General features: G+C 52.4%; 1 protein-coding gene across 5 annotated transcripts in view; it reads right to left on the reverse strand.

Moving 5' to 3' along the window:
* Positions 1–275: 275 nt before the first annotated feature.
* The window catches only part of LSS (lanosterol synthase), a 39119-nt gene continuing 15547 nt past the window's right edge, over positions 276–23847 (reverse strand). Inside the window, exons 11-23 of one of the 5 annotated variants that reach the window (XM_063702555.1) lie at positions 23386–23413; positions 21057–21113; positions 19916–19987; positions 18619–18669; positions 17796–17945; positions 17040–17136; positions 16213–16318; positions 6780–6845; positions 6254–6334; positions 5073–5243; positions 3764–3842; positions 2959–3118; positions 525–651 (exon numbers count right to left, since the gene is read on the reverse strand). In XM_063702555.1, the coding sequence (XP_063558625.1) occupies positions 2987–3118; positions 3764–3842; positions 5073–5243; positions 6254–6334; positions 6780–6845; positions 16213–16318; positions 17040–17136; positions 17796–17945; positions 18619–18669; positions 19916–19987; positions 21057–21113; positions 23386–23413 (1090 nt within the window). In that variant the 3' untranslated portion in view covers positions 525–651; positions 2959–2986. Of the gene's footprint in view, positions 652–960; positions 3119–3763; positions 3843–5072; positions 5244–6253; positions 6335–6779; positions 6846–16212; positions 16319–17039; positions 17137–17795; positions 17946–18618; positions 18670–19915; positions 19988–21056; positions 21114–23385; positions 23414–23847 lie in introns of those variants that run through there. The other 4 variants (XR_010132379.1, XM_019017680.3, XM_055373798.2 and 1 more) reach the window with 4 other exon arrangements.

The raw sequence follows: 23847 nt of genomic DNA on the forward strand, positions 1-23847 counted from the left end.
CTCTCCAATTCTGCCATTTTGCTTCATGTATTTTGAAGCTGTTATTTAGTGCATATACATTTGGGGTTGTTATGTCTTGATAAATTGATCTTATCATTATTGTCTCTTTACTTACTTCTGGTATCATTCCTTGTCCTACCGTCTATGTTGATATTAAAAATATCAAGAGTCTGAAACTTTACATCATAGTGAACAAAGAAAACCTAATATGATGCCAGGGAAGACTTCAGGATGTTCAAAATCTGTTCCTGATAAAAATAATCTGAATTCAAAAATCTTTCATGACTGATTTTTAATCACACTGAGGCAAATATCCCCCTCAGACAGAGGCTGCGCAGGTGCAGCTGCCATCTCCTCTTGGTGGTGTCCTTTGTCAAGAGCATGTCAGGGTGATGAGTCATCTGGGACAGGTCACCCTCCCAGCACCGAGAAGCCGACGGGGGAGGAACAGACTCCTCTGCATTGTGATCCAATTGTGAACAAAAAGTCCTCTTCGTGGAACAGGAAAAATACACTCCCTCTAAACAATGGATTGAACACGGATGTGATTTCTAAAGAAGACTGAAGGCAGGGATACTGACACTGAAGTCCTGCCTGTGTAATAACACCGAAGAGGGCAGGGAATCGCTGCGTCCTGTGACTTGAAGGCCACTGTGAAGGAAAACAATGCAGTGAAAGAAAGTTCCTCCTATGTGGACATTGTATCACGTTTATTTATCTTCCTGGATATGCTTATGGCCTTTAAAACGTATTAAAATAGGCTATGCTATTATCTCTTAAAATATCTACTTTCCCTCAGGTAACTGGAGACGCACCCTGCTACTCCTCACGTCACTCTTGTTCCCTAAACCAGGCTGGGCCTCCCACTTGCCCCACAGGCAGGTGACGTACGACAGCCAGAAACCCCAAATCTGCAGTTGTCCCCAGGATGAAACGAAACACAGTGTGACAGGCTTCTGATAAGGGAATCAATGTCTGTTTATTAAGGCAGATGCTCATAAAAGTGACTTTCAGTAACATTTTCAGTATAAAAATGGATTTACATTTCATTTCTGGAAAACTGTTTTGTACAGTCTGACCATGGCTAGGAGTCCCGGGGACAGCAGCCTCTGCTCAGGGCAGACTCTGTGATTCACTGTCTGTCCTGCTGCTACCCCACGTGGGGGAAAACACGTGGGCTGAGAAAAAAAAACAGCGTGTGCAAACCTGACAGATGTCAAGGGTCCCAACACAGTTCCTTCAGCGAAAATAAAGCCGAGTTTTAAGATGTGCAGGGAAGTGTTGACACTGAACAGGCAGCTGACCAGGCCCTGCAGAGCTCTGAGCAGGCAGGCGAGTCCCAAGGAGAGTCAGTGACAGCATGTGGGGCAAGGGAGCTGGACAGGAGACCCCAGAGGGTGCGGCACCTGGGTGAGAGCCCTGGACCCCACACCAAGGCAGAGGGGTGGCCCTGAAGGACTCTGGGCAGGAAATGACAGGATCTGAGGGTGTCCAGACGCAGATCTCCACTGCCTGAGGGAGGGTGATCAGCCAGGGGGAGAGGCCAGGGACTGCCACCTGCCCAGAAGGCGGCAGGGAGGGGAAGAGCAGATGAGGAGGCATAGGGTGTGCCCTGGGCAAGGCAGCAGGGGTAACGAAGCTCTCAGTGACTCCTCCCAATAGCCAGGGTAGAACAGTGACAGTCTCAGGCGGCCCTGAGCATGTGAGCTGCTCATCCACATCAGTCAAAGGCAAAGCCAGGACCTGAACTTCCCATCCCAAGCCCTACATCCATGCAAGCCAGACCAGACTGGGTTAGAGGCTAGAAGGGAGCTCACAGGATTGCCTGGGGAAGCCTCAGCCCAAAACCTGGCCCTCGCTCCAGCCCAGAGCACCCACCTGGGCATGAGACTGGCGGCAGCTGTAGGGGTGCCCTGGGTATATGCCAGGCTCCCAGGGTGCCATACCTGCCAGCCAGCTCAGGGAGTGGTGATGGGCTGGGTGCTGGCTGTCCCTGCACATAGCAGTGCCCCGCGACAGTACCTACAACTGCTGCCTGCCCCTCACCCCGGGTTATGCTCGGCCTCCCCTGTGCATTTCTGTGTCCGTAAGTGTCCCCTGTGCATTTCTGTGTCCATAAGACTACTATAAACCCTGTAGACACCTCACAAACAGCATTCCACGCAGGTGGGTTCATGTCCCAGGGGCACAGGGCTCCCTGCTGCACAGACTTGGGATGTTCCATGACAGACCCCACATACGCAGGCGAGCTCACGACCCAGGGGTATGAGGCTCCATGACAGACCCTGCATATGCAGGCGAGCTCACAACCCAGGAGTATGAGGCTCCATGACACCACCCCATACGCAGGCGAGCTCACAACCCAGGGGCATGAGGCTCCATGACACCACCCCATACGCAGGCAAGCTCACGACCCAGGGGCATGGGGCTCCCTGCTGCACGGCCTCAGGATGCTCCATGAGCACCCCCCGCACTGGGCCATTCACGGATGCACACTACCTGCCATTGTCACAGGGTTGCCCTCGTGTCCCTCAGCCCAGCAGACAAAAGGTGCAGGAGCAGCCTGCCCAGGGCCGACCCCAGCCCAGAGCCCACTCGACACTCAGGAATCACACAGGCACAGCTGCTCCTCTCCCAAGAACTCAGCTATTGGTCAGAAAAAACCTCCTAGCCTCACTACCTTGAGGCCGTGACCAGAGGTGGCAGAAGGTGCTGTGCCTCCTCAGGGGTCACGGCTCCTGTGCCCCCTTCCCCACCCAAGCCCGACAAGCTACTTTCAGAAATGAACCTACAGTAAAAATCAAGAGTCTAAGCCACCCACCCTGTCCCCATCCCTGCCTCCAGGCTGGTCCCCAGATTCACATCTGTGAGACAGAGGTTGAGGGGTTGGAGCCCAAGACAGGGTTATGGGAGGGCTCCCCAACCCAGCCAGGACCCCTTGGCCTCACTGGAACGCACAGACGGCACCCAGCAGGTAGGCATGTTCTCAGGGGTGGCCAGCAAGGGCTCTCTCAGGGTACAGCTGGGAGAAGCGGCCGAGGGCCCAGATGGGAAAGATGTTCCTATAGCTCGTGTAGGAGATGGCACAGGACTTGTTGAAGACCCCGGCAATGTTTTCCTAAAAGAACACAGAGAAATAAACACAAAGGCTTCACCAGTCAGCTGAGGGCTAGTCCCTGAACTGGAGCCCTGGCTGTTGGCTTGGCTGGCTTGTGGGTGAGTCAGCCTGGAAAGGGCTAACTAAGCAAGAGCATAGGAAAGCAAGTAGTCCATCCCGTGTCGGTCATGGCACCATCAGCCCAGCTCAGACTCCCCGCCCTGCAGCAAACCCTAAGCCAGGGTCACCAGCCCCTCACAACCACATCAGCTTCCACCAACTCAGCCTCATCCCAGGGGAGGGCGGTCGGCCTCACATGACCTCATGACACCCACACCACAGGGACTTCTGGCTCAGTGAGGAGCCACTAGGTCATCTGGAGTGGGAGGGTCTGTCCTGCAGCAAAAAGGCTTCCCGCCCACTGGCTTCTCCCATCCAGCTCCTCCCCCACCCAGGGCATCACTTGAAACAACAGCAAGATCTGGACTTTAGGACCCGACCGCCTGCCACAGACCTGCCACCAACTCTGGCATTCACTGGCAGAGGTGACACCTCCCAAGTGTCCAAAGTACCCCAAAAAGGACACAGAGCAGGGGGACGTGGAAACAGCCACGCACGCTGGAGGTCAGTGCTGGGCCTTGTGCGCTCAGGTCCCTGGCGGCATACCTGCGGCCAGTCGCCATTGGGGAGCTGTTTCTCAAGTAGACACCGGACTCCTCTCTCCTGGGCCTCGATGTCAGGATGCCTGGCGGAAGAGAAGGCTGAAACACACCCAGCGTGCATGCCCCCACAGCATCATCCTCACCCTCACACAGCCGAGCATAAGGGCAAACCCTGGAATGCTGCAGTGAGAATGGATGCGTCTAAACTGACGCCCACAGGCCCCGCCAGGTGCAGCCAGCACCTCGGGCTCTTGCCACACCTTCTTCCTAGGCTCCCTGAGAAGCGGAGCCACAGCAATGACAGGCTGGGGACACAGGCCTCCTCCGGCCTGCCCTGGTGTTCCCCCCTGAAGAGGACGCCAAGCCTTGTTCCCACCTGGCCCACTGGTCCTCATGGGCCTCTGGAGACCCACAGGAGCTCACACTTGCTTGCTGGCCAGGACAAGACACCAAGAAGGATCCAGGGCTCAGCGGGCCCAGCTCAACTGTGGGTCCCTGACTGTCCTGCCGTCAGGGGTCCCCCAGACCCTGCTGCTCCTGCTCAAGCAGACCTGCCCTAGCTTTTAGGGTTTTAGGAAGATTCCCCAAATGGCCACAAACCTAATAGGGCAGCACAGACGGGATGTTGCGGGTGCATCTGTATGTATGTGTGCACAGGTGCCTGTGCATGCATACGTGTGTGCATAGACCTGTGTGTGCATCTGTCTCCATGTACCTATGTCTGTGTGTGGCATAGATGGGATGCTGTGGGTGCATCTGTATGTGTGTGGACACAGGTGCCTGTGTGGGCATGCATACGTGTGTGCACAGGCCTGTGTGTGCATCTGTCTCCATGTACATCTGTGTGTGCACATCAGTGTGTACACTGATGCATGCCTGCATGATCTGCGTGTATGTGCACCTGGCACATATGTGGCTCAGCACCAGCTGTGAACACAGGAGGGTCACAGAGAGCAGCTGCTGTGACCGTCATCACTACCACACCAGGAAGCAGCATCCTCATCGCAGCCCACCTCGCTGTTTCCATGGGTCCCTGATGTGCTTGCTCTTCCACTGACACAGCTAATGGTGGGTGGTTCACTTCTAAGAGGCAAGCCTCTCTGCAGGGCCCCACTTGGTCAGAGCAGCCCACGTTCTTGCCCCAGGAACCAGGCATGTGGCTCTTGTAGGTGTCTGTTCCCAGAGTGGCAGCTGACCTGGCCCACAGGCCTCCCCTCCTCTCTATATTCACTCAGCCCAGGCCACCGGCTCACAGCTGAGTGTCCCTCCTCTACCCAAACCCAAGGCTCAGGGACGGGTCCCGTCGTCCCCACCGAACGGCCATCAGCCCCATCATGGCCCAGCATGTGTTGTGGATCTGGGACTGAGCGCTCTGCACATAACGCCGCTCCTCGCAGGACTCAAAGTCCTCCCCCCAGCCTCCGTCTGCCATCTGCCGGGACAGCAGGAAGTCACAGGCCCGGGAGACCTCTGCACAGGCAGTCCTGCAAAGACCAGAGACAGGAGACACCATCACACCAAGGAAGGTCCCAGACCCCTGGCTTCTCACCCTAGCAGGCTGCCTTAGGGTACGGGGAGGAGCCTGCACTATGGGGCCACCCTACCTAAGGGCCATGGGCCACTACTGAAACCCGAGCTTGACTTTTGCAGATGTGAACTGGGAACAGATACTCCTGCCTCCCAGAGTCGCTGGGAAGACAAAGGGACATGCGAGTACTGAGGATGGCCTCACGGACACGTCAGGCTGAGTGAGGTCTGCAGTGCTTGGGAGCAGCGTCTCACAAGCTGCACTCAGCCAAGCACGGTGCTCCCCACCTCTAAACATCCACACGGCAGACTCTGGGAGACAGTGGGGCAGCTGGAGACAGGGCTGGGAGACAGTCGGGCGGCTGGAGACACGGCTGGGACTGGAGATCTCCTGCCTTCTAACCCGCTCCAGTGAGGCCGTGGACCCTAATCTTCCTACTCAGGCTTGGGAGGCATCTGTATGCCTGGAGGGGCCGGAGACCAGAAGCGTCCCTCCAGCATACATGTCACGAAGCTCTAGAGAGCTGTGGGACCAGGGAAACATCCTCATTTCAACCGGGGATCTTATCTCACTGTTTAAAAATATTAAAAACAGGCCAGGCACATTGGCTCATGCCTGTAACCCCAGCACTTTGGAAGGCCGAGGTAGGAAGACTGCTTGAGCCCAAACCAGTGTGAGCAACACAGCAAGACTCCATCTCTACATAAAAGTTTTAAAAGATTAGCCCGGGGTGGTGGCGTGTGCCTGTGATCCCAGCTACTCGGGAGGATCGCTTGAGCCCAGGAGTTTGAGACTGCAATGAGCTAGGATCATGCCACTGCATGTCAGCCCGGTTGACAGGGCGAGACTCCATCTCAAAAACAAACAAACAAACAAACCCTAAAACCAAATGTCAAAGCAAAAAACACTCATGACAGAGCATTGGGTTGAGAACCCCCACCCACCAGAGGACAGGCACTCACTCACCCATCTCGGTAGGTCTGCCCCATACAGGCGAAGGCCTCCAGGCCAAACCAGGTGCCGTAGGTGAAGCAAACTCCCCAGGAGCTGGAGGGAGACAGGGAGAGCCTCAGCCCTTCCACCCTGTTCACAGCTGGTGTGTGAAACAACACGCATTCTGCAACAATCACACGTGCCCCAGCCAGCCCACCAACTCCAGTGCCTCAGGCATTAAGGCCATGGAAGACAGCAGCTCTGTCTGCTGGACCCTAAGAGCAAGCAGAAAGGGTAGAGGGAATAGCCACGCTCAGGCTACAGCGCGCTCCCAGCAGCCTGGCTGCGCCCAGCAACGTACTGAGCAATTTCCACCGGGGCAAAGGCCACGCATGCCACAAAGGAATGAGGACCCCCAGAAATCACCGGCTGGCAGCTCACTTCCAGAAACTTCTGGTGTAGCAACAACATGCAAGCCAACATTTATGAACGCAGTGTGTGAGAGCAGAAACCTCTGGATCCCATGCATCTCTGCACTCACCAGTGGAGGCTCACTCACCCTTCCCAGGAGCCATCGGCCCTCTGCTGCCGCCGACAGAACTCTAAGCCCTGCGTGAGGGTCTCCCTGGAACACGAGATTGGTCCAGTGAACATTCTGGTAAAACAGCAGTTTATCTATCCCAATTCCATCCTTTCCAGGGTCTCAAAAGAATGAGAATGGTCTCCCTTAAAAACCACATAAAAATAAACAGTTTACACAGACCGACGAGGGTTTTAAAAAGAAGCAACTACAGGACACCAGAGCGGGAAGCGGATTGGCAGAGTCTGAGAAAGGGACGTGAGGGGAAAGCAAGGCCTTGGGAAGCCCCTGCAGACACAGCTGCAAACAGGAGCAGCATCCCTGAGATCCAGTGACCCAGGCTTGAGCAAACCCAACAAAGTGAACTAAATAAAAACAGGAAAAAATCAATTAGAGAGAAAACAATAGATTTAGAAGACAAGACCCATCCTACATCTAACTGATATTTCCAAAAAATAACCAGTTCTCTGAAAAGGCCGGAGCAAAGTGTCTACTCCAGTGTCGCCCTGTGGGACATGGGACTTGTCTTTAACCAGCAGATCACAGCAGGGTTGACGGCTGTGGGTCCTGGGACTGAGGTCTGTGTGACCGCGACTCCCATGGTGCTAGCAGACTCCCTCTACCAACTCTCCCTTCTCGCTTTTGTGAAGATGCCATCTAGAGAGGCCCCACAGCAGATGGCAGTCGGCAGCTTCCAGCTGAGGAATGGGATCGTGCCGAGGACCCTGTGTGCTCAGAGGCAGATCCTTCCTCACTGGAAGCTCAGGCGAGACCCCAGTCCTGGCTAACACCCTGACTGAAGCCCGGAGAGACCCTGAGGCAGAGGACGACCCGCGAGGCCGCGCCTGGACTTCTGACACACAGAAATGGTGAAGTAATCAATGTGTGTTGTTCTAAGCCACTAGGTTTGTACTAATATTGTTACTCGGCAACAGGTAACAAATACAAATAGTCAAAGTACAAATTAGTAATATTAGCAATAAAAGGATAGAACTACAGATATGGTGAGAAATGACAAGAAAATTTTATGTATTACATTTGCAAACTTAGAGAAAAAATCTACAAATTAGAAAGATTAACTTATCAAAACTGGCTCAATCGAGAAATAGAGAACCTAAACAGTCCTAAAACTACTAAAAGAATGAGTCAAAATGTAAACTTTTCCCAGAAAAAAAACTCTAGGCCTAGGAATTTTATAAATGAATGCAACTAAATTATCAGACACACTCATTCTAATCTCACACAAACTCTTCCAGAGAACAGAAAGGAGGAACACTCTCTAGCTCATTCTAGGAACCCAGAGAAATAAGATATGGAAAAGTGAAAATTTCAGGCTCACTCATGAACACAGATGCAAAACTCCAAATTAAAACTGAGAAACTGCTGCCGGGCGCAGTGGCTCACGCCTTGTAATGCCAGCACTTTGGGAGATCGGGGCGGGCAGATCACGAGGTCAGGAGATTGAGACCACCCTGGCTAACACGGTGAAACCCCGTCTCTACTAAAAATACAAAAAATTAGCTGGGCATGATGGCAGGCGCCTGTAGTCCCAGCTACTCGGGAGGCTGAGGCAGGAGAATGGCGTGAATCCGGGAGGCAGAGCTTGCAGTGAGCTGAGACTGTGCCACTGCACTCCAGCCTGGGAGACAGAGACTCTGTCTCAAAAAAAAAAAAAAAAAAAACAACTGAGAAACTGAATACTGTCTTAAATATAGACCAATACAAAGGTCTATCTCAGAAATACAAAAGTGTCTTAACATTAGAAAAATCCATAATAATCCTCTAAATTAACAAAGGACACAAATATATAATCATCTCAAAGCAGACACGGGAGTTTGAGACCAGCCTGGGCAACAGAGCAAGATCCCATCTCTACAAAAAAATTTAAAAATTAGCTGAGCGTAGTGGCACATGCCTGCGGTCCTAGCTGCTCAGGAGGCTGAGACAGGAGGATTCCTTAAGCCCAGGAGTTTGAGGCTGCAGTGAGCTATGATGGCACCACTGCACTCTGCCTGGGCAACACAGTAAGACTGCATCCCTTAAAAAAAAAAGGGTCAGTTGTTTTCCTACCAGCAATGAACAATTAGATTTTGACATTTAAAACACAATGCCGTTTACATTAGCACCAAAAAAATGAAATCCTTAGGTATAAACAACAAAATATGTGCAAGATCTATATATGATGAAAACTACAAAATTCTGATGAAAGAAATAAAAGATCTTTCCAACTTGAGCTACAGATTCAATGTAATCCCAAAGTCTCAGCAAGTTATTTTGTAAACTATCGACAAACTGACTCTAAAATGTATATGGAGAGGGAAAAAACCCAGAATAGTTGAAACACTATTGAAGAGAACACTGAAGTGAGAACAGGGACGGTAACTGACTGCAAGGCCTACTACAGAGCTACAGGAACCAAGACAGTGTGGGATTGCTGAGAAGAACAAACAGATCAATGGAACGGAACAGAGAGCTCAGAAACAGACCCATGCAAATGCAGTCAACTGACTTTTTACAAAGAAACAAAGGCAACAAAATGACCCAAAAAGAGTCTTCTTGACAGATGGTACCAAAACAACTGGACATCCACATGCAAAAAAAAAAAATCTAGACACAAACCATAAACCCTTCACAAAAGTTAACTCAAAATGAATCATGGGCCTAGATGTAAAATGCAAAACTTAAAAAATCCTAGAATATAACACAGGAAAAAATCTAGGTACCCTTGGGCTTGGCAGTAACTTTTTAGATACAACACCAAAAACATGATACATGAAAGAGAACATTGATAAGCTGGACTTCCTTGAAATGAAAACTGGCTCTGCAAAAGATACTGTTAATAGAATGAAAAGACAAGACACAGACAGGCAGAAAATATTTGCAAAAGACGTATCTGATAAAGGACTGGCAGCCAAAATATATGAAGAACTAAAACTCAACAATAAGAAAATTTAATTTAAAAATGAGCCAAAGACTTTAAAGGACACACCACTGAAAAAGATACACAGATGGCAAATAACTATATGACAAGATTTTAACATAATGTCATTAGGGAATTGCAAATTGAAACAAGGAGATACCACTACACACCTCTTAGAAAGGCTAAAACCCAAAACACAACAGCAAATGCTGGTGAGGATGTGGAGCAACAGAACGCTCATCATTGCTGGTGGAAACGCAAATGGTGCAGCCACTTAAGATACAGTTTGGCAGCTTCTTACAGAACTAAACACACTCTTACCATAGGATACGGCAATCACGCTTCTTGGCATTTACCCAAATGAGCTGAAAACTTATGTGCACGCTAACATTGATAGCAACTTTATTCATAGTTGCCAAGACTCGGAAGCAAGCAAGACATTCACCTTAGTAGATGAATGAATAAACTGTGGTACATCCAGACAATGGAATATTATTCAGCACTAAAAAGAAATGTGCTATTGAGCCATAGAAAGAGACTCAGGAATCTTAAATGCTTATTACTAAGTGAAAGAGGTCAGTCTGAAAAGGCAAAACTATGGAGACAGTAAAAATATCAGTGTTTGCTACTAAGGGGTTCTGGAGGTGGGGACAGCGCAGAGGACTCTGGGGCAGTGAAATCCTGTGTGACACTGCAGTGGTGGGCACATGCATCACACATCTGTGAAACCACAGAATGAACAACATGAAGAGGAAGCTGAATGTAAACAATGGACTCTGGACGATAATTTATGAATGTTGACTCATCAACTTCAGCAAACGCACCACTTGAATGCAAGATGTTAGTACTGGGGAAACTTGATGGAAGGTGCGAGGAGTTAGCGGCTTTATGGGAACACTGCATCTTCCACTCAAATTTTCTGTAAATTTAAAGCTGCTATAAAAGATAAAGTACATAAATTTTTTTAAAAGTTTAGCAAAATTGTCTAGCTATGAGATCAGTATCAAAATCAATTGCATAAGAATCTATGAGTCCACAGTGATAAGTAAATAAACAGAGGCAAAGGAAAAGCTTTTGGAAGAACACCAACTAATACATATGGAAGGAATGATAATTTTGTAAGCATTATGCAAATAATTGATTCAGGCAAGAATCATCATCAAATGCTAACACTAACAGGTATAAGTATGATGAGAAATAGGACGTTTACATAGTCTAAAACTGTCTCCCCACAAAGAAAAAAAAAGCAACTTCATAGCGGAGAAACTAAGTACAGCGGTCATCACCTTAATCAAGGGATCAAAGTTGGTGTGTGCTTCCTGGTAAGGTGCAGGAGAAGGCCCCATTTCTTCTGCAATCTTCCTGACAAAAATGTACAATTTCATAACCTGAATCTAATCACGAGACACCAGAAAAAAAAAACACTGAGGATATTCTACAAAATAACTTGTGGAACAATTCAAAAATGACAAAATCATCAAACACAAGGAAAGATTAAGGAATTAGTCCAGGTTAAAAGGGTGTCAACGTGATAACTAAATGCAACCCATGTGCACAGTGAGAAGGGTAAGGAAAACAGAAAAAGAAAAGAAAAATAATTAAAAATAAACAAATGCAACCCATGATATTGGATTAAAGCTTGAGGGAAGATTTTGCCATAAAGGACATTATTGGAACAATTAGGCCTGCAGATTAGTATTTCATCAACATTAACATTCTGACTTACACTTGCACAAAAGAATACACCTGCTAAGAAATACTCAGGCAGTTAGGGGTACATCCTATCTGCAAATTCCTCTCCAATGGTTCAAGAAAGAATGGGCCTGGATCACGTGGGAGGACGGGTCATGAAGCCCTCAGGGTAGAGCCTGGATCACGTGGGAGGACAGGTCATGAAGCCCTGAGGGTAGAGCCTGGATCACGTGGGAGGACGGGTCATGAAGTCCTGAGGGTAGAGCCTGGATCACGTGGGAGGACGGGTCATGAGCCCTGAGGGTAGAGCCTGGATCACGTGGGAGGACGGGTCATGAAGCCCTGAGGGTACAGCCTGGATCACGTGGGAGGACAGGTCATGAAGCCCTCAGGGTAGAGCCTGGATCACGTGGGAGGACAGGTCATGAAGCCCTCAGGGTAGAGCCTGGATCACGTGGGAGGACAGGTCATGAGCCCTGAGGGTAGAGCCTGGATCACGTGGGAGGACAGGTCATGAAGCCCTCAGGGTAGAGCCTGGATCACGTGGGAGGACAGGTCATGAAGCCCTGAGGGTACAGCCTGGATCACGTGGGAGGACAGGTCATGAAGCCCTCAGGGTAGAGCCTGGATCACGTGGGAGGACAGGTCATGAGCCCTGAGGGTAGAGCCTGGATCACGTGGGAGGACAGGTCATGAAGCCCTCAGGGTAGAGCCTGGATCACGTGGGAGGACAGGTCATGAAGCCCTGAGGGTACAGCCTGGATCACGTGGGAGGACAGGTCATGAAGCCCTCAGGGTAGAGCCTGGATCACGTGGGAGGACGGGTCATGAGCCCTGAGGGTAGAGCCTGGATCACGCGGGAGAACAGGTCATGAAGCCCTCAGGGTAGGGTAAGAATTCTAGTCAGAGTAAACAGGAGCACTTTTCAGTATTTTTGTAACTTTTCTATAAATTTGTGAATTTAAGGGAGAATTTAAGTCTGTGTAGTAAAATAGAATATTCCATATAAATAGTGTAAAGTAACTTGCAACTCCCAACTGTATCTCAAAAACTCTCCAGGTAAGTTTAAAATCTTTTTTTTTTTTTTTTTTTGAGACGGTGTCTTGCACTCTCGCCTAGGCTGGAGTGCAGTGGTGCCATCTCAGCTCACTGCAAGCTCCATCTCCCGGGTTCACGCCATTCTCCTGCCTCAGCCTCCCGAGTAGCTGGGACTACAGGCGCCCGCCACCACGCCCGGCTAATTTTTGTATTTTTAGTAGACAAGGTTTCACCGTGTTAGCCAGGATGGTCTCGATCTCCTGACCTTGTGATCCACCCGCCTCGGCCTCCCAAAGTGCTGGGATTACAGGCGTGAGCCACTGCACCTGGCAAGTTTAAAATCTTAATATAAAAATCACACTAATATATTTAACCATTTAAAAGTTAAAAACTTATGTTCATACTCCCTGAAGAGATAAAAAGAACAAAGAAACTGAGGGGAAAATATCTGTAACATAATACACAAATACTTACTGTGCTTAAAAATGAAAGAAAAAACATCCTGGTGAAAATTTTAAAAATGGCTGGGTGTGGTGGCTCACTCTGTAATCCCAGCATTTGGGGAGGCCGAGGTGGGAGGATTGCTTGAGCCCAGGAGTTCAAGACCAGCCTGAGCAACATTTAAAAAATACAAAACATTTAAGAAATTAGCCACGGGTGATGGTATGCACCTGTAGTCCCAGCTACTCAGGAGGCTGAGGTGGGAGGATTGCTGAGCCCGCAAGTTTGAGGCTGTGGTGAGCCATGATTTTGCTACTGCACTCCAGCCTACGTAACAGAGTGAGACCCTGCTTCAAACAAATAAACAAAAAAAGAATGTTCTAGCTTGGAAGTCACCAAAGAAATGCAGAGGAAGCCCGCGATTAAGTCACCATTGCTCCCCTGCGGGCCACATCCGGGACTTATTGTTCTACACAGTGAACAACAGCTGACATGTGCTTCCCTGCGGCATCTCACACAATCCCACCACTCTGTGAGGCTGTACTCTTGCCCACCCAGGCAGGGAGAGAGATGAGCAGAGAAGAGAAGTCACCAGGCCAGGTCAGACAGCCAGAAAGGGCAGGGATGGGGGCTGACCCAGGCAGGTGGACCCCAAGCCATGTGGCTCTAGGGAATAATAATGGTCATGAATAAATATTTAACAAGAAAATACCAGTTAAGGTTAAAATGGGGAAAAGCTAAAAAACAACAAGGAAAACTGAAAAATAACCCAGAGGCTACTGAGTAAAATGACACAACACCTGTGCCATTACTGCTCGTGCTGGAGGAGCGCGCTCAATGGTAGGGCTTTTAGAAACCTCACCAGGCACAAAGTGGGCCAGGCGTGAAAGGAGCAGCAAGCCGCCATGGAAATGTGGAGACCAAACAGCAACAGCAGATTCTCCTTCAGGGGCGAGGAGGGGCGACTTAGCTGCTTCTTTGCGCTTCTCTGTATTTTGCAAGTCTTGTTTGCAAAGAACCTGCTTTACTTTTATTACAGTGATTTTTAAAAGATGATCTATTTTTTAAAAGGCCAATTCTCTAAATGTGGCTGAGGACAACTTACGCCCACTTCACGCCGCAGAGCAGCACATGGCCAAGGGCCACGCCAGGCTGACAGAAGACCCTGAACACAGTGCTCTCCTAGCTGCACCTGTGAAGCACAAGAAAACCCCTGCTCCATCCACAGCTTCCAAAAAAACCACACCAGAACATTCTCAGATTGTAAATGAAGCAGCATACTCCCACATAACTCATGGGCCAGAGAACAGTAGAAACAGAAAACACTTTTAGTATCTGTGCTACTGCAGCAAGCACCAGAACACACATTCAATTGAATGATATATCAAAACTCATTTATAGCCTCAAATGCATATTTCAATAAAAGCCTGAAAATCAAATATCTAAGTATTCAAGTTAGAAAAATAAAGGAGAAAGAAAATAACAAAGGCCAGTGTGGTGGCTCACACCTGTAATCCCAGCACTTTGGGAGGCCAAGGAAGGTGGATCACCGGAGGTCAGGAGTTCAAGACCAGCTTGGACAACATGGTAAAACCCTGTCTCTAATAAAAATACCAAAAAATTGGCCAGGCATGGTGGTGAGCACCTGTAGTCCCAGCTACTCGGGAGGCTGAGGCAGGAGAATCGCTTGAACCCCGGAGACGGAGGTTGCAGTGAACTGAGATCACGCCACTGCTCTCCAACCTCAGCAACAGAGCAAGACTCCATCTCAAAAAAATTAAGAAAGAAAGAAAATAAGAAACAATAGAAATTGATGAAACCAAAAATAAAGTCTCTTTAAAAACAGAAGCAAAGACTAAGATTTTTTTTTTCTCAAAAGATCAGTATAAGATTCTCAGAAGGAAGAGGAGGATGTCAGTGTTGGGCTCAGAGCCATCTAAGAGGACACTGAACAACTTTGCATGAATCAGTGTAAAGCTGAGTGGAAATGGGAAGACTCCCCAGACTGATACAAAAATGGAAAATCTGCTCAGTCCTATAAACTATTAAAGAAATTACACCGCACTCCAGCCTGAGTGAGAGAGCTAGAACCCATCTCAAAAAAAAAAAAAAAAGAAAGAAAGAAAGAAAGAAATTTAACTTCTAATTTAAAAACTTTCCTCAAAGAAATCTCCAGGCCCAACTGGCATTTCCGGTAATTTTTCCCAAACATTTAAGGCAGAAATATTATGAATATTACATAAATTCTTCCAAAGAGTATTTTAAAAGCATTTTCCAACTGCTTTTCTAAGTCCAGCATCATCTTAACAGGAAAACCTGACAAAAACATTATAAAGAAAAAAAAATTATAGACCAGCGTCTCTTGTAACCAGAGTTGCTAAAATCCTAATAAAATATTCTTCAAATTGAATCTAGCAATATATAAAAAGGACAGTGCATTGTGACCAAGGTGAGTCTACACCAGGTTTAACAAAAGTAAAAAAATGTGATCGTGATAGGATAAAGAAGAACCTACAAAAATCACATACCCTATAATGTACCCTCTAACACAGCAATGCCACTCCTAGGTACGTGACCATGAGAAATGGGTACCCAGGTGCCCCCAGAAGATAAGTACAAGAGTGTTCACAGTAGATGCTCCATAACAACCCAGACTGAAATCCTCCCAGGTGCTGAGAACAGGCGGCTGGATAGCGCAGCATCTATGTTCAACCGAAGGCCCGAGGGAGAGAACGCTGCTGTTACGCGAGCCACCTGACTAACCGCGAGCAGGAGAGCAGGAGAAGGCAACACGAATTCCACACCTCAGGAGTCCACCTAGACAAGATCCAAAGCGAGCAACAGACACCCACGACCTGGCAGGCATGTGGGCGGCCCCGTCGTGGGGAGGGCCGAGGGCTCTGGTGGTGTCACCATGTCTAATGCTGGCACTGTTCGCTTCCTGTTTGCTTCAAGAAGACCAACCTGTACACTTTTCTGAATACTTGCTACCTTTCAACAAGAAAGGTTACTTAAAAACCGCTACTGGGACACCGGTGGAGTTAGGTATGTGATGTCTTCTTAACATTATTAAAAGACAGAGAAAATCCATTTTTGTGTTATAACTGTGCTATTCTGAGCTCCTAACAGATATTTTGTATGCTTTAGGGCATACGACTGGATTCCACAACATCTGAAGCCTCTTGCATGTTTCCGTGAGTTTCGCTTCTGAGATGGGCCGCCAGGGCCCTGTGTCACAGAATGATGCGTCTGGGTCTTGGCCCCCGACTTGGCAGCCCCCACACAGAGTGGCAGAGCATCCTGGACTGAGACCCTCCTTACCTGATCTCTGCTGCCCTGTGCTCCGGGAAATGCTTGTGGAAATACTTAAGCGCCTGCATCACGGCCGAGGTGCACTCCACATAGGTGTAGTCAATCATGATGTCCCCTGGGAAAGGGAGGGAAGAACCAAGTGTTGAGTTTCACCCTGGCTGCCCAGGGCCTGCAGCTCAGGCAAAATCACAACAAGCAAGAGTGTTGCCGTGAGCCCGGGCCTGGACACTGCCTCCCTGACCAACCTCCAGAGCAAACACTGGCTGGCCCAGGACACACACCTGTGCTATGTGAGAGCGAAGATGAGGGGAACACAGTAGAAAGCTGTGACCCCACACCAAAAAGCCATGTGTGATGTGGAGGGGACCAGGAAGGCGGGTATGTGAGGTGCCCAGAGGTGGACCAGGGCTGAGATCCTCCCCCAAGACCAGTACGGTGGCAACCATGCACACACAGCAGCCTACTGCCCATGGCATGGGTCCCCACAGTCCCCACAGACACCTCCCTGCAGGCGCTCTGGATACACAGCAGCCTCCACAGAACACAAGCCCTGTGGACTGAGCAGGAACCAGCCCAGGCTGTGGATCTCACTGGAACCCTCCGCTGTCCCCTAGGTCTGACCTGATGCCCTCCTATCCACAACACAAGGATCCTGCCACCCCGGGGGATGGAGGAGCGCAGAACAGCCTGGGCTGAGGGAGGGCTCCAGACAGATCTGCCGGTGAACCTGGGCCCTTGCAGCCTCGGGCAAGGGGGAAAAGCTGGCCCCCAGGTTTGTGTACCACAGTGCTAGCCGGCCCCGGGTTTGCGCGCCGCAGTGCTGGCCGACCACTCACCGAAGACCTCCGAGGGGTTCAGCAGCTCCAGCAAGTGCCCCCCACGCTTGGTCTCGTAGGTGGCGAACCCTCCATCGGGATTTCTCATGTTCAGCAGCTGAAATCACAGAGAGCAACCTAGAACTCGCCCATGTGCTGAGCACACACAGGCGCCCAGGGCACAGCGGAACTCTCTAGAGGCAACACTAGGGCTGACAACCGATGGGGCAGGAACAGGGGGCGGAGAGCTGATTTCCACGTTAACCAAGCCCTCGGGTGCCCCAAGCAGCAGCTGCAACCTCATCTGTCAGGGCCTCCATGCACAGCCACCAGGGAACATGCCCCCACACGTGCCCATGACTTAGAAACCAAGTCTATGCTGCCAGAAAAGGGCAGGGTCTCCACTGGGAAACACACACAAAAGCCAGATGTGCTGAAAGGATGTGGCACCAAAACCAACACCAACAAATACCTTCTTCAGACACCCAGTGGAAACCACCAGAGAGAAACCTTGGGGGCTACGCCGGCTCCCCCAAGTATCGGTGGCTGGGCTGGACACCAGCTCCGCAGTGCAGGGCCCTGTGCACACAGCCCAGCAAGGCCCCTAAGGGTCCAGCCAGAGCTCACAGTTCTCCACATATAGACGCCATCCAAGGACAAGCTCCTACGGCCTGGCCGGAGTGTGTGCTGGGCTGGAGCCCACAGGAGTGGAAGTGAGCACACAGCTCATCTGCAGGACACGAGGTATGGACGGGGCTGCTGGGACCACAGCCTTACCACAGCCACAGCATCGCAGAGCCGTTCTCGGGGGATGTGCTCGGTGACATGGGGACACTTCTCCTGCAGGAGCAGCACAGCCTTCAAGGCCTCAGCTGTGCAGTCAGAAACGATCCAGCCGCAGTCCAGCGTACTGAAGGAGAAGCCACCCTGCAGAGCACAAGCCGTGACTCCAGGCTGGGGGTGTCCACACCCCAGTTCTCAGAACCTCCCCACAGCCGCATGCATCCCTCCCCACCACAGAGCACCCGGTCAGGGCAGGGGCCCAGCCACCAAAGGTGTGGGTGCAGCCAGGGCCCCAAGCTGGGTACATCCAGACAGACCTCCAGCTTCCAGCAAAAGGACCCTCAGGGGTGCAGCTCACACCCTCAACACCTGCAGATCTCACGACGGACAGGATGGGGCCCAGGTGCCCCCCACCCTCATTGTAAACAGGCAGCAGCAGCTGTGTCCATGCCTAATTTCACAGCCTGCACCTGTGGTCACAGCCCACACCGGCTCTGAGGTCTACTTCTTTCCTCTGCCTTCCCCGGACACACTAGCTACACTTCGGCTGTCCTTCTGAAGCCTGTGTGTGCCATGACCACTGGAACCGCTCTGAGGCACGGCTGTGTGTGCAAGCCAACTGTGCCTCCATGTGCCAGGCAGCTCAGCAACATGAAGCATGAGCCCCTAGGCCAGGCATCTACCACAGCAGGACACCCAAAGACGCCAAGGGAGGAGTCCCCCAGGGAGGAGCCCCCCCTTCAGAGGGAAGGACCCACCCTGCTGAGGGCGGCCTCCCCTGGGGGACGGGACAGGGATGGGGCTGCCTCCCGCATACCTTGCGCATCTGGCGGTAGTACTTCTGGTAGTCAGGAGGGTTATCTGGGACCTGGGCAGCATCGAGGGCAAATGTGGAAGCAGAGAACATGTCACCATGGGACATCCCCATCTGGGACATTGCTGAAACAGACTGGGCAGGACTGGAGAGGCAGAACGTGCCTGGGAGCTTACTCTGCCGGCCACAGCCACCACTGGTGCTGCGAGGCGCCCGAGGGCCTGCACCTGTTCTGCTCACCACCCACAGCTGCTGGGAAACGTGACTGGCCAGCGAGGGCTCAAACCAGCCCAGACGGGACTGGGAGTCAGCACCTGACTCCCCTGTGATCTCCCCACCGGCCAGAAGGCAGGGAGGGGGCCCAGGTCTCTGCGGGTGTGCTCTGTGCCAGGGGCCCCCACTGCCTCCTGAACAACCTCAGCTCCTGGCTGCCTCTCTCACCTCAGTGAGAAGGGAAGAGGCCTGGAGTGCCGTAGGGTTCAGTCAGCCTCCCCAAGTCCCCATCACCCAGAGCAAGTCCTGGGCAGGAGGCAGGAGCAGGCCGCCGTTGGGCCAGGCACAGCAGGACAATGCCCCTCCTCTGCTTGAGCCCAAGATGGGTGCCAGCCTTGGCCACACAGAGGCCAGGAAGACCCAGAAGCCCTGCAGAACAATGTCCTAGTGAGAGCTGAAGGGAGGGAGACGGGGCTGGGGGGCAGCGGTTCCAGGCAGAGGGACACTGGCTGAGGCCGTGGCCAGGACAGGGTGTGGGAGACACGGGAGGTTGGGGCGCATGTATGGGATGACTGTGGCTGCAGACTGGGGTGCAGGCACGTGTGAGAGACAGTGAGGTCAAACTACGGGCTCGGGCAGGGTCTGTGGGCAGCTGATCCGGCAGGAGGGACCGGGGCTTTTGCTGCAAACAGTCTCAGGAGGGAAAGTCCACAGGCTGGCGTCACCTCCATGGGCAGAAGGTGCTTCAGAGACATGGAGGTGCCGTGTAGGCTGTGCAGCTCAGGGTACACAGCCCCTGCCCGTGCCTGGCCCTTGCACACAGTGGCTCCAACATGAGCAGGACGCAGAAACTGCCAGCACCCCCAGCACCCTGCAGGCCTCAGAGAGCTGCCCCAGGTGAGGCCAACCCGAGGAGGACCGGTGGATGGAGCAGGGGCTAGGGAGGGGATGGGAGGGTGGGGGTGACCTGAAACGCCAGTGCAGGAAATAGGGCAGGGTGGAGGTGAGGTGGGCACTTGTGCCTGCAGGAGCTCCCAGCCCTGATCCCCCTCTTCAGCCCCCTCAGAGCCCCAGGCACCGGCCTCACCTGTGAGAGCCTCAGGAACTCATGAGCCTTCTGCAGGCAGGACGAAAACTCAGGCCTGTGGTGCCCGCCCGCCTGGAAGAGACAGCAGGACAAAGAGGCTCAGCTGCCCTTGCACAGCCAGCATGGCTGCGCTGGTTTCCCGATGGTCCTGGCCACATCCTGCCCCCACTGGGGACCAGAATCAAACTGGCAGACATCTCCAGAGAGTGCCAAGGTTTCCTGCTGTACTTACCTTTAAAGACAAAACAGCAAAAGTCCATGAGATATGACTGAAGATGGAAGGGCGCGGGAGACCATTTATGGATGCCAGCACCCCCCTGCCTGGCCAGCATCCATGCCCAGAGGGTCTCCAGCACCCTGTGTAGGCAGGCCCTTTGCGTGGCCCGGCCCTTTGCGTGGCCCAGCCCTCAGGGCTCTCCAGAAACACCTTCAGAATCCCACCTACCTCATTCCCACCAGCATAAAAATCCACTCTCATTTTTCTCCAGTACTGGCTCGAGAATGCCCATAACAAACAGTTCCAGTTCTTTTTTTTTTTGAGACGGAGCCTCTCTCTGTCACCCAGGCTGGAGTGCAGTGGCACAATCTCGGCTCGCTGCACCCTCCACCTCCCGGGTTCAAGCAATTCTCTGCCTCAGCCTCCCAAGTAGCTGGGATTACAGGTGCCCGCCACCAAGCTCGGCTAATTTTTGTGTATTTTTAGTAGAGACGGGGTTTCACCATCTTGGCCAGGCTGGTCTTGAACTCCTGACCTCGTGATCCACCCTCCTCGGCCTGCCAAAGTGCTGGGATTACAGGTGTGAGCCACCGTGCCTGGCCCAAGCAGTTCCAGTTCTAAGAATAACCTGGAGTCCCACTCCTGCCTGCACTCTCAGAAACAGCCTTCACCAGACTCCCCTTCTCACACAGCCTCCAGCCCCTGCCCTCCCAAGGCCCCCGACCCAGCCCAACACCCAAGGCTGCTGGCCAAGGCCACCCCCTCCACAGCACGACCCTCTGAAGCCAGAGGCCAGAGCCCAGGTCACTGGAAGTATCGAGGAGTGGCAAGTGTGTGGCCAGCAGTGCTGCCCTCAGGTGGATGCGTGGGCTTACGTGCACAGGAAGGTCAGCTGAGGCTGAGAAAAGAGAAGGAGCCACAAACCTCAAGCAGAGCCTGGATGGCGAATGCGGTGTCCCAGATCTGTGAGCCGTTGGTGCCCTACACACAAAGGATGGTGTTACAGCAGCAGATGCAGCCCCTCCCGCTCCCAGCCACTGCCTCCAGGATCCAATGGGCGCCTGAGGGCCAGGTGTGGGGGCTCCCACCCAGCCAACGCTCAGCCTCAGGCTCTGAGCCCTGGGCACCCCTCATGGCTGACAAGGGCCTCAGAGAAGGCTGAGCCCTGCAGGCAGACACACGTCGGGGAGACTCAGAGAGCCCTCCCTTTCTTCATGGGCCACCAGGCAGGACAGTGTCCCTCTAAGGACACTTCTAGGACTGGATGATCCCTCAGAGGCTCCAGCACCTACACATAGAGCATCCAGCTGCTCTCACCCAATGACAGTGGCGCACCTCAGTCATGGTGACGCCTGGAAATGACCCCATTTCTTTTTTTTTTGAGATGAAGTCTCGCTCTGTTGCCCAGGCTGGAGTGCAGTGGCGTGATCTCAGCTCGCTGCAAGCTCCGCCCCCTGGGTTCACGCCATTCTCCTGCCTCAGCCTCCGGAGTAGCTGGGATTACAGGCTCCTGCCAGCATACCCAGCTAATTTTTTTTGTATTTTTTAGTAGCCTCGGGGTTTCACCATGTTAGCCAGGATGGTCTCTATCTCCTGACCTTGTGATCCGCCCACCTTGGCCTCCCAAAGTGTAGGGATTACAGGCGTGAGCCACCGCACCTGGCCAATGATCCCCATTTCTGAGTACACCTGGAGGTGATGGGAATTCTGCACAGGGCTGGGAAGGCCCCACCTCAAATCTCACCCCGAGCTGGGCTCACAGGTACACAGCCTGGTCTCAGTTCAAAGGGCCGGTGACCAAACCCTAGTGAGATAGAGCTGGGCACTGACCAGACAGACATGGGGACTGGGCAGGGGGTGGTGTGTGGCAGAGGCATCCAGACATCATGCACTGGACGGACAAGGCAGGGACCACCAGAAAAGCATTCTCGCCAAAGAAACACAATGGGATCGAGCCTCAGGGCCTGGCCAGTTTACAAAAACTCAGGGAACATAAGAAGCAACCAGTCAGATCTGGAATGTGAAGCCCTTCAGGGACAAACCTTCCAGGAGGAGAAAAGAGACCACGAGAGACGGCTGGACTAACAGGAGCTCAAAGACCAACAACCGAAGGCCTGTGCGGGCCTGGCCTGAATCCTGATTCACACACACCAGCCACAACGTGAGGACTATACTCAGGAACCGTCATAAGTTTGTTGGGTGTGACAACCTCGGAGCAATTTTGTAAAAACACAGAGGCCCTCATCAGCTTGAGGTGCACTGATGAGTCAGTGCTGCGGGAGGGCTGGACAGGGAGGAGCAGGGAGGGGACAGGGCAGGGAGGCCAGGGCCTGCTCTAGGGCTTGCTACTCACCTCCACTTTACATGTGTTTTGAAAACCTTTTCACAAAACACGGACAGTGTCCAGGGAGCCTCTGGGGAGCTCAAGGCCAGCTGGGTAAAAGCTCGTGGCTGGGGGCACCTGGCACCAAGGGTAGCCCTGGGGCGGGCAGTGCTGGGCCCACGTGTATCCATCCCAAATGTGACACCCAGGACACCTCTGGAGACTCCACATTTCCACACTGAATCGGGTGGGGGACAGAAGACAGGCACCGCAGGGCATAACCCTCCTTAGACCACAAGACACAGGGCAACACTGTCTGGGCTTCTGACACGCACAAAGGGGCGCAGGCTCAGCCCAGTCGGACAGGACTGCGGTCTACAGGGCCCCCAGAGCCAGGACAGGACCAGGGTCAGCCAGGATCCACCAGCCTCCCCCCTCCTTGTGCTTGGTGCCCCTCATGACTGGGTTCCAGCCCACTCAGGCCAAGTCCACGGGGAGCTCCCAGGCCCGGCCACACACCACCACGGTCCTCCAGGCTCCTGTCCTGTCCACCCAGGACCTTTAAGAAGAAGCCTCTTAAATTAAGAGTGCATGGAGGAGAGGCCCCCACTAACCAGAGCCACCTCCTGCCACAGTAACAAGATGAGAGCTTCTGCAGCTCTGGGTCTGTCGTTACACAGCTGAGCCCACTCAGATCATCAGGGCAAAAAGCAAACAGGACAGCTGTAGACATTTGAGAACGGTGGGCACCCACACAGACACCAACGGCACCCACAGGGACACGGCCAGAGGCCTCAACTGACTCAGCCTCTAGTCGCACGCTGCCGGGACCTGGTCCAGGAGGAGTTATTTCTGAACCCCAAAGGAAAAAGAATAAAGGGTAGACATGATTGCAAAGGAAGCATGCAGCCGCAGTCCCACAGCCCTTACCTGCATTTTCATGCCGTCAAGGCCCATCCTGTGAGGAGAAAGAAGCCCAAGTCAGGTGCAAGGAGAAAGCTGGAAGTCCAGCTGCTACCCAGACCCTGCACTCAGGAGGGTCCCAGAGAGGCCGTCTGTCCCCTCCCGAGGCCTGGCACTGGCCTGGATGCCACCCCAGCTGGGCTGCTGGGCTCCTGGGGGTGAGGGCCACACTCTATGGAAAACAGGACACACTCACCCAGAAGGGCCACACCCAAGGCAAGGGGCAGCGGGAGGCTCCCCAACCCCAGGCTGTGCCAGCCCTGCCGCCCTCGTGCAGTGCTGAGGCACCAGAGGAAGAGGCCTGTACAGCGGAAGCTTCCCACCGTGGGACGGCTCTGTGCCCTCCATGACAGGGGCCCCACCTCCAGGGCACAGTCCATGGCTGACAAGCTCCCCTTGTCCACAGGCCTCCTGATGCCAACCTGAACC

Source organism: Gorilla gorilla, chromosome 22 (genome assembly GCF_029281585.2).
Source record: "Gorilla gorilla gorilla isolate KB3781 chromosome 22, NHGRI_mGorGor1-v2.1_pri, whole genome shotgun sequence".
Lineage (NCBI taxonomy): Eukaryota > Metazoa > Chordata > Mammalia > Primates > Hominidae > Gorilla > Gorilla gorilla.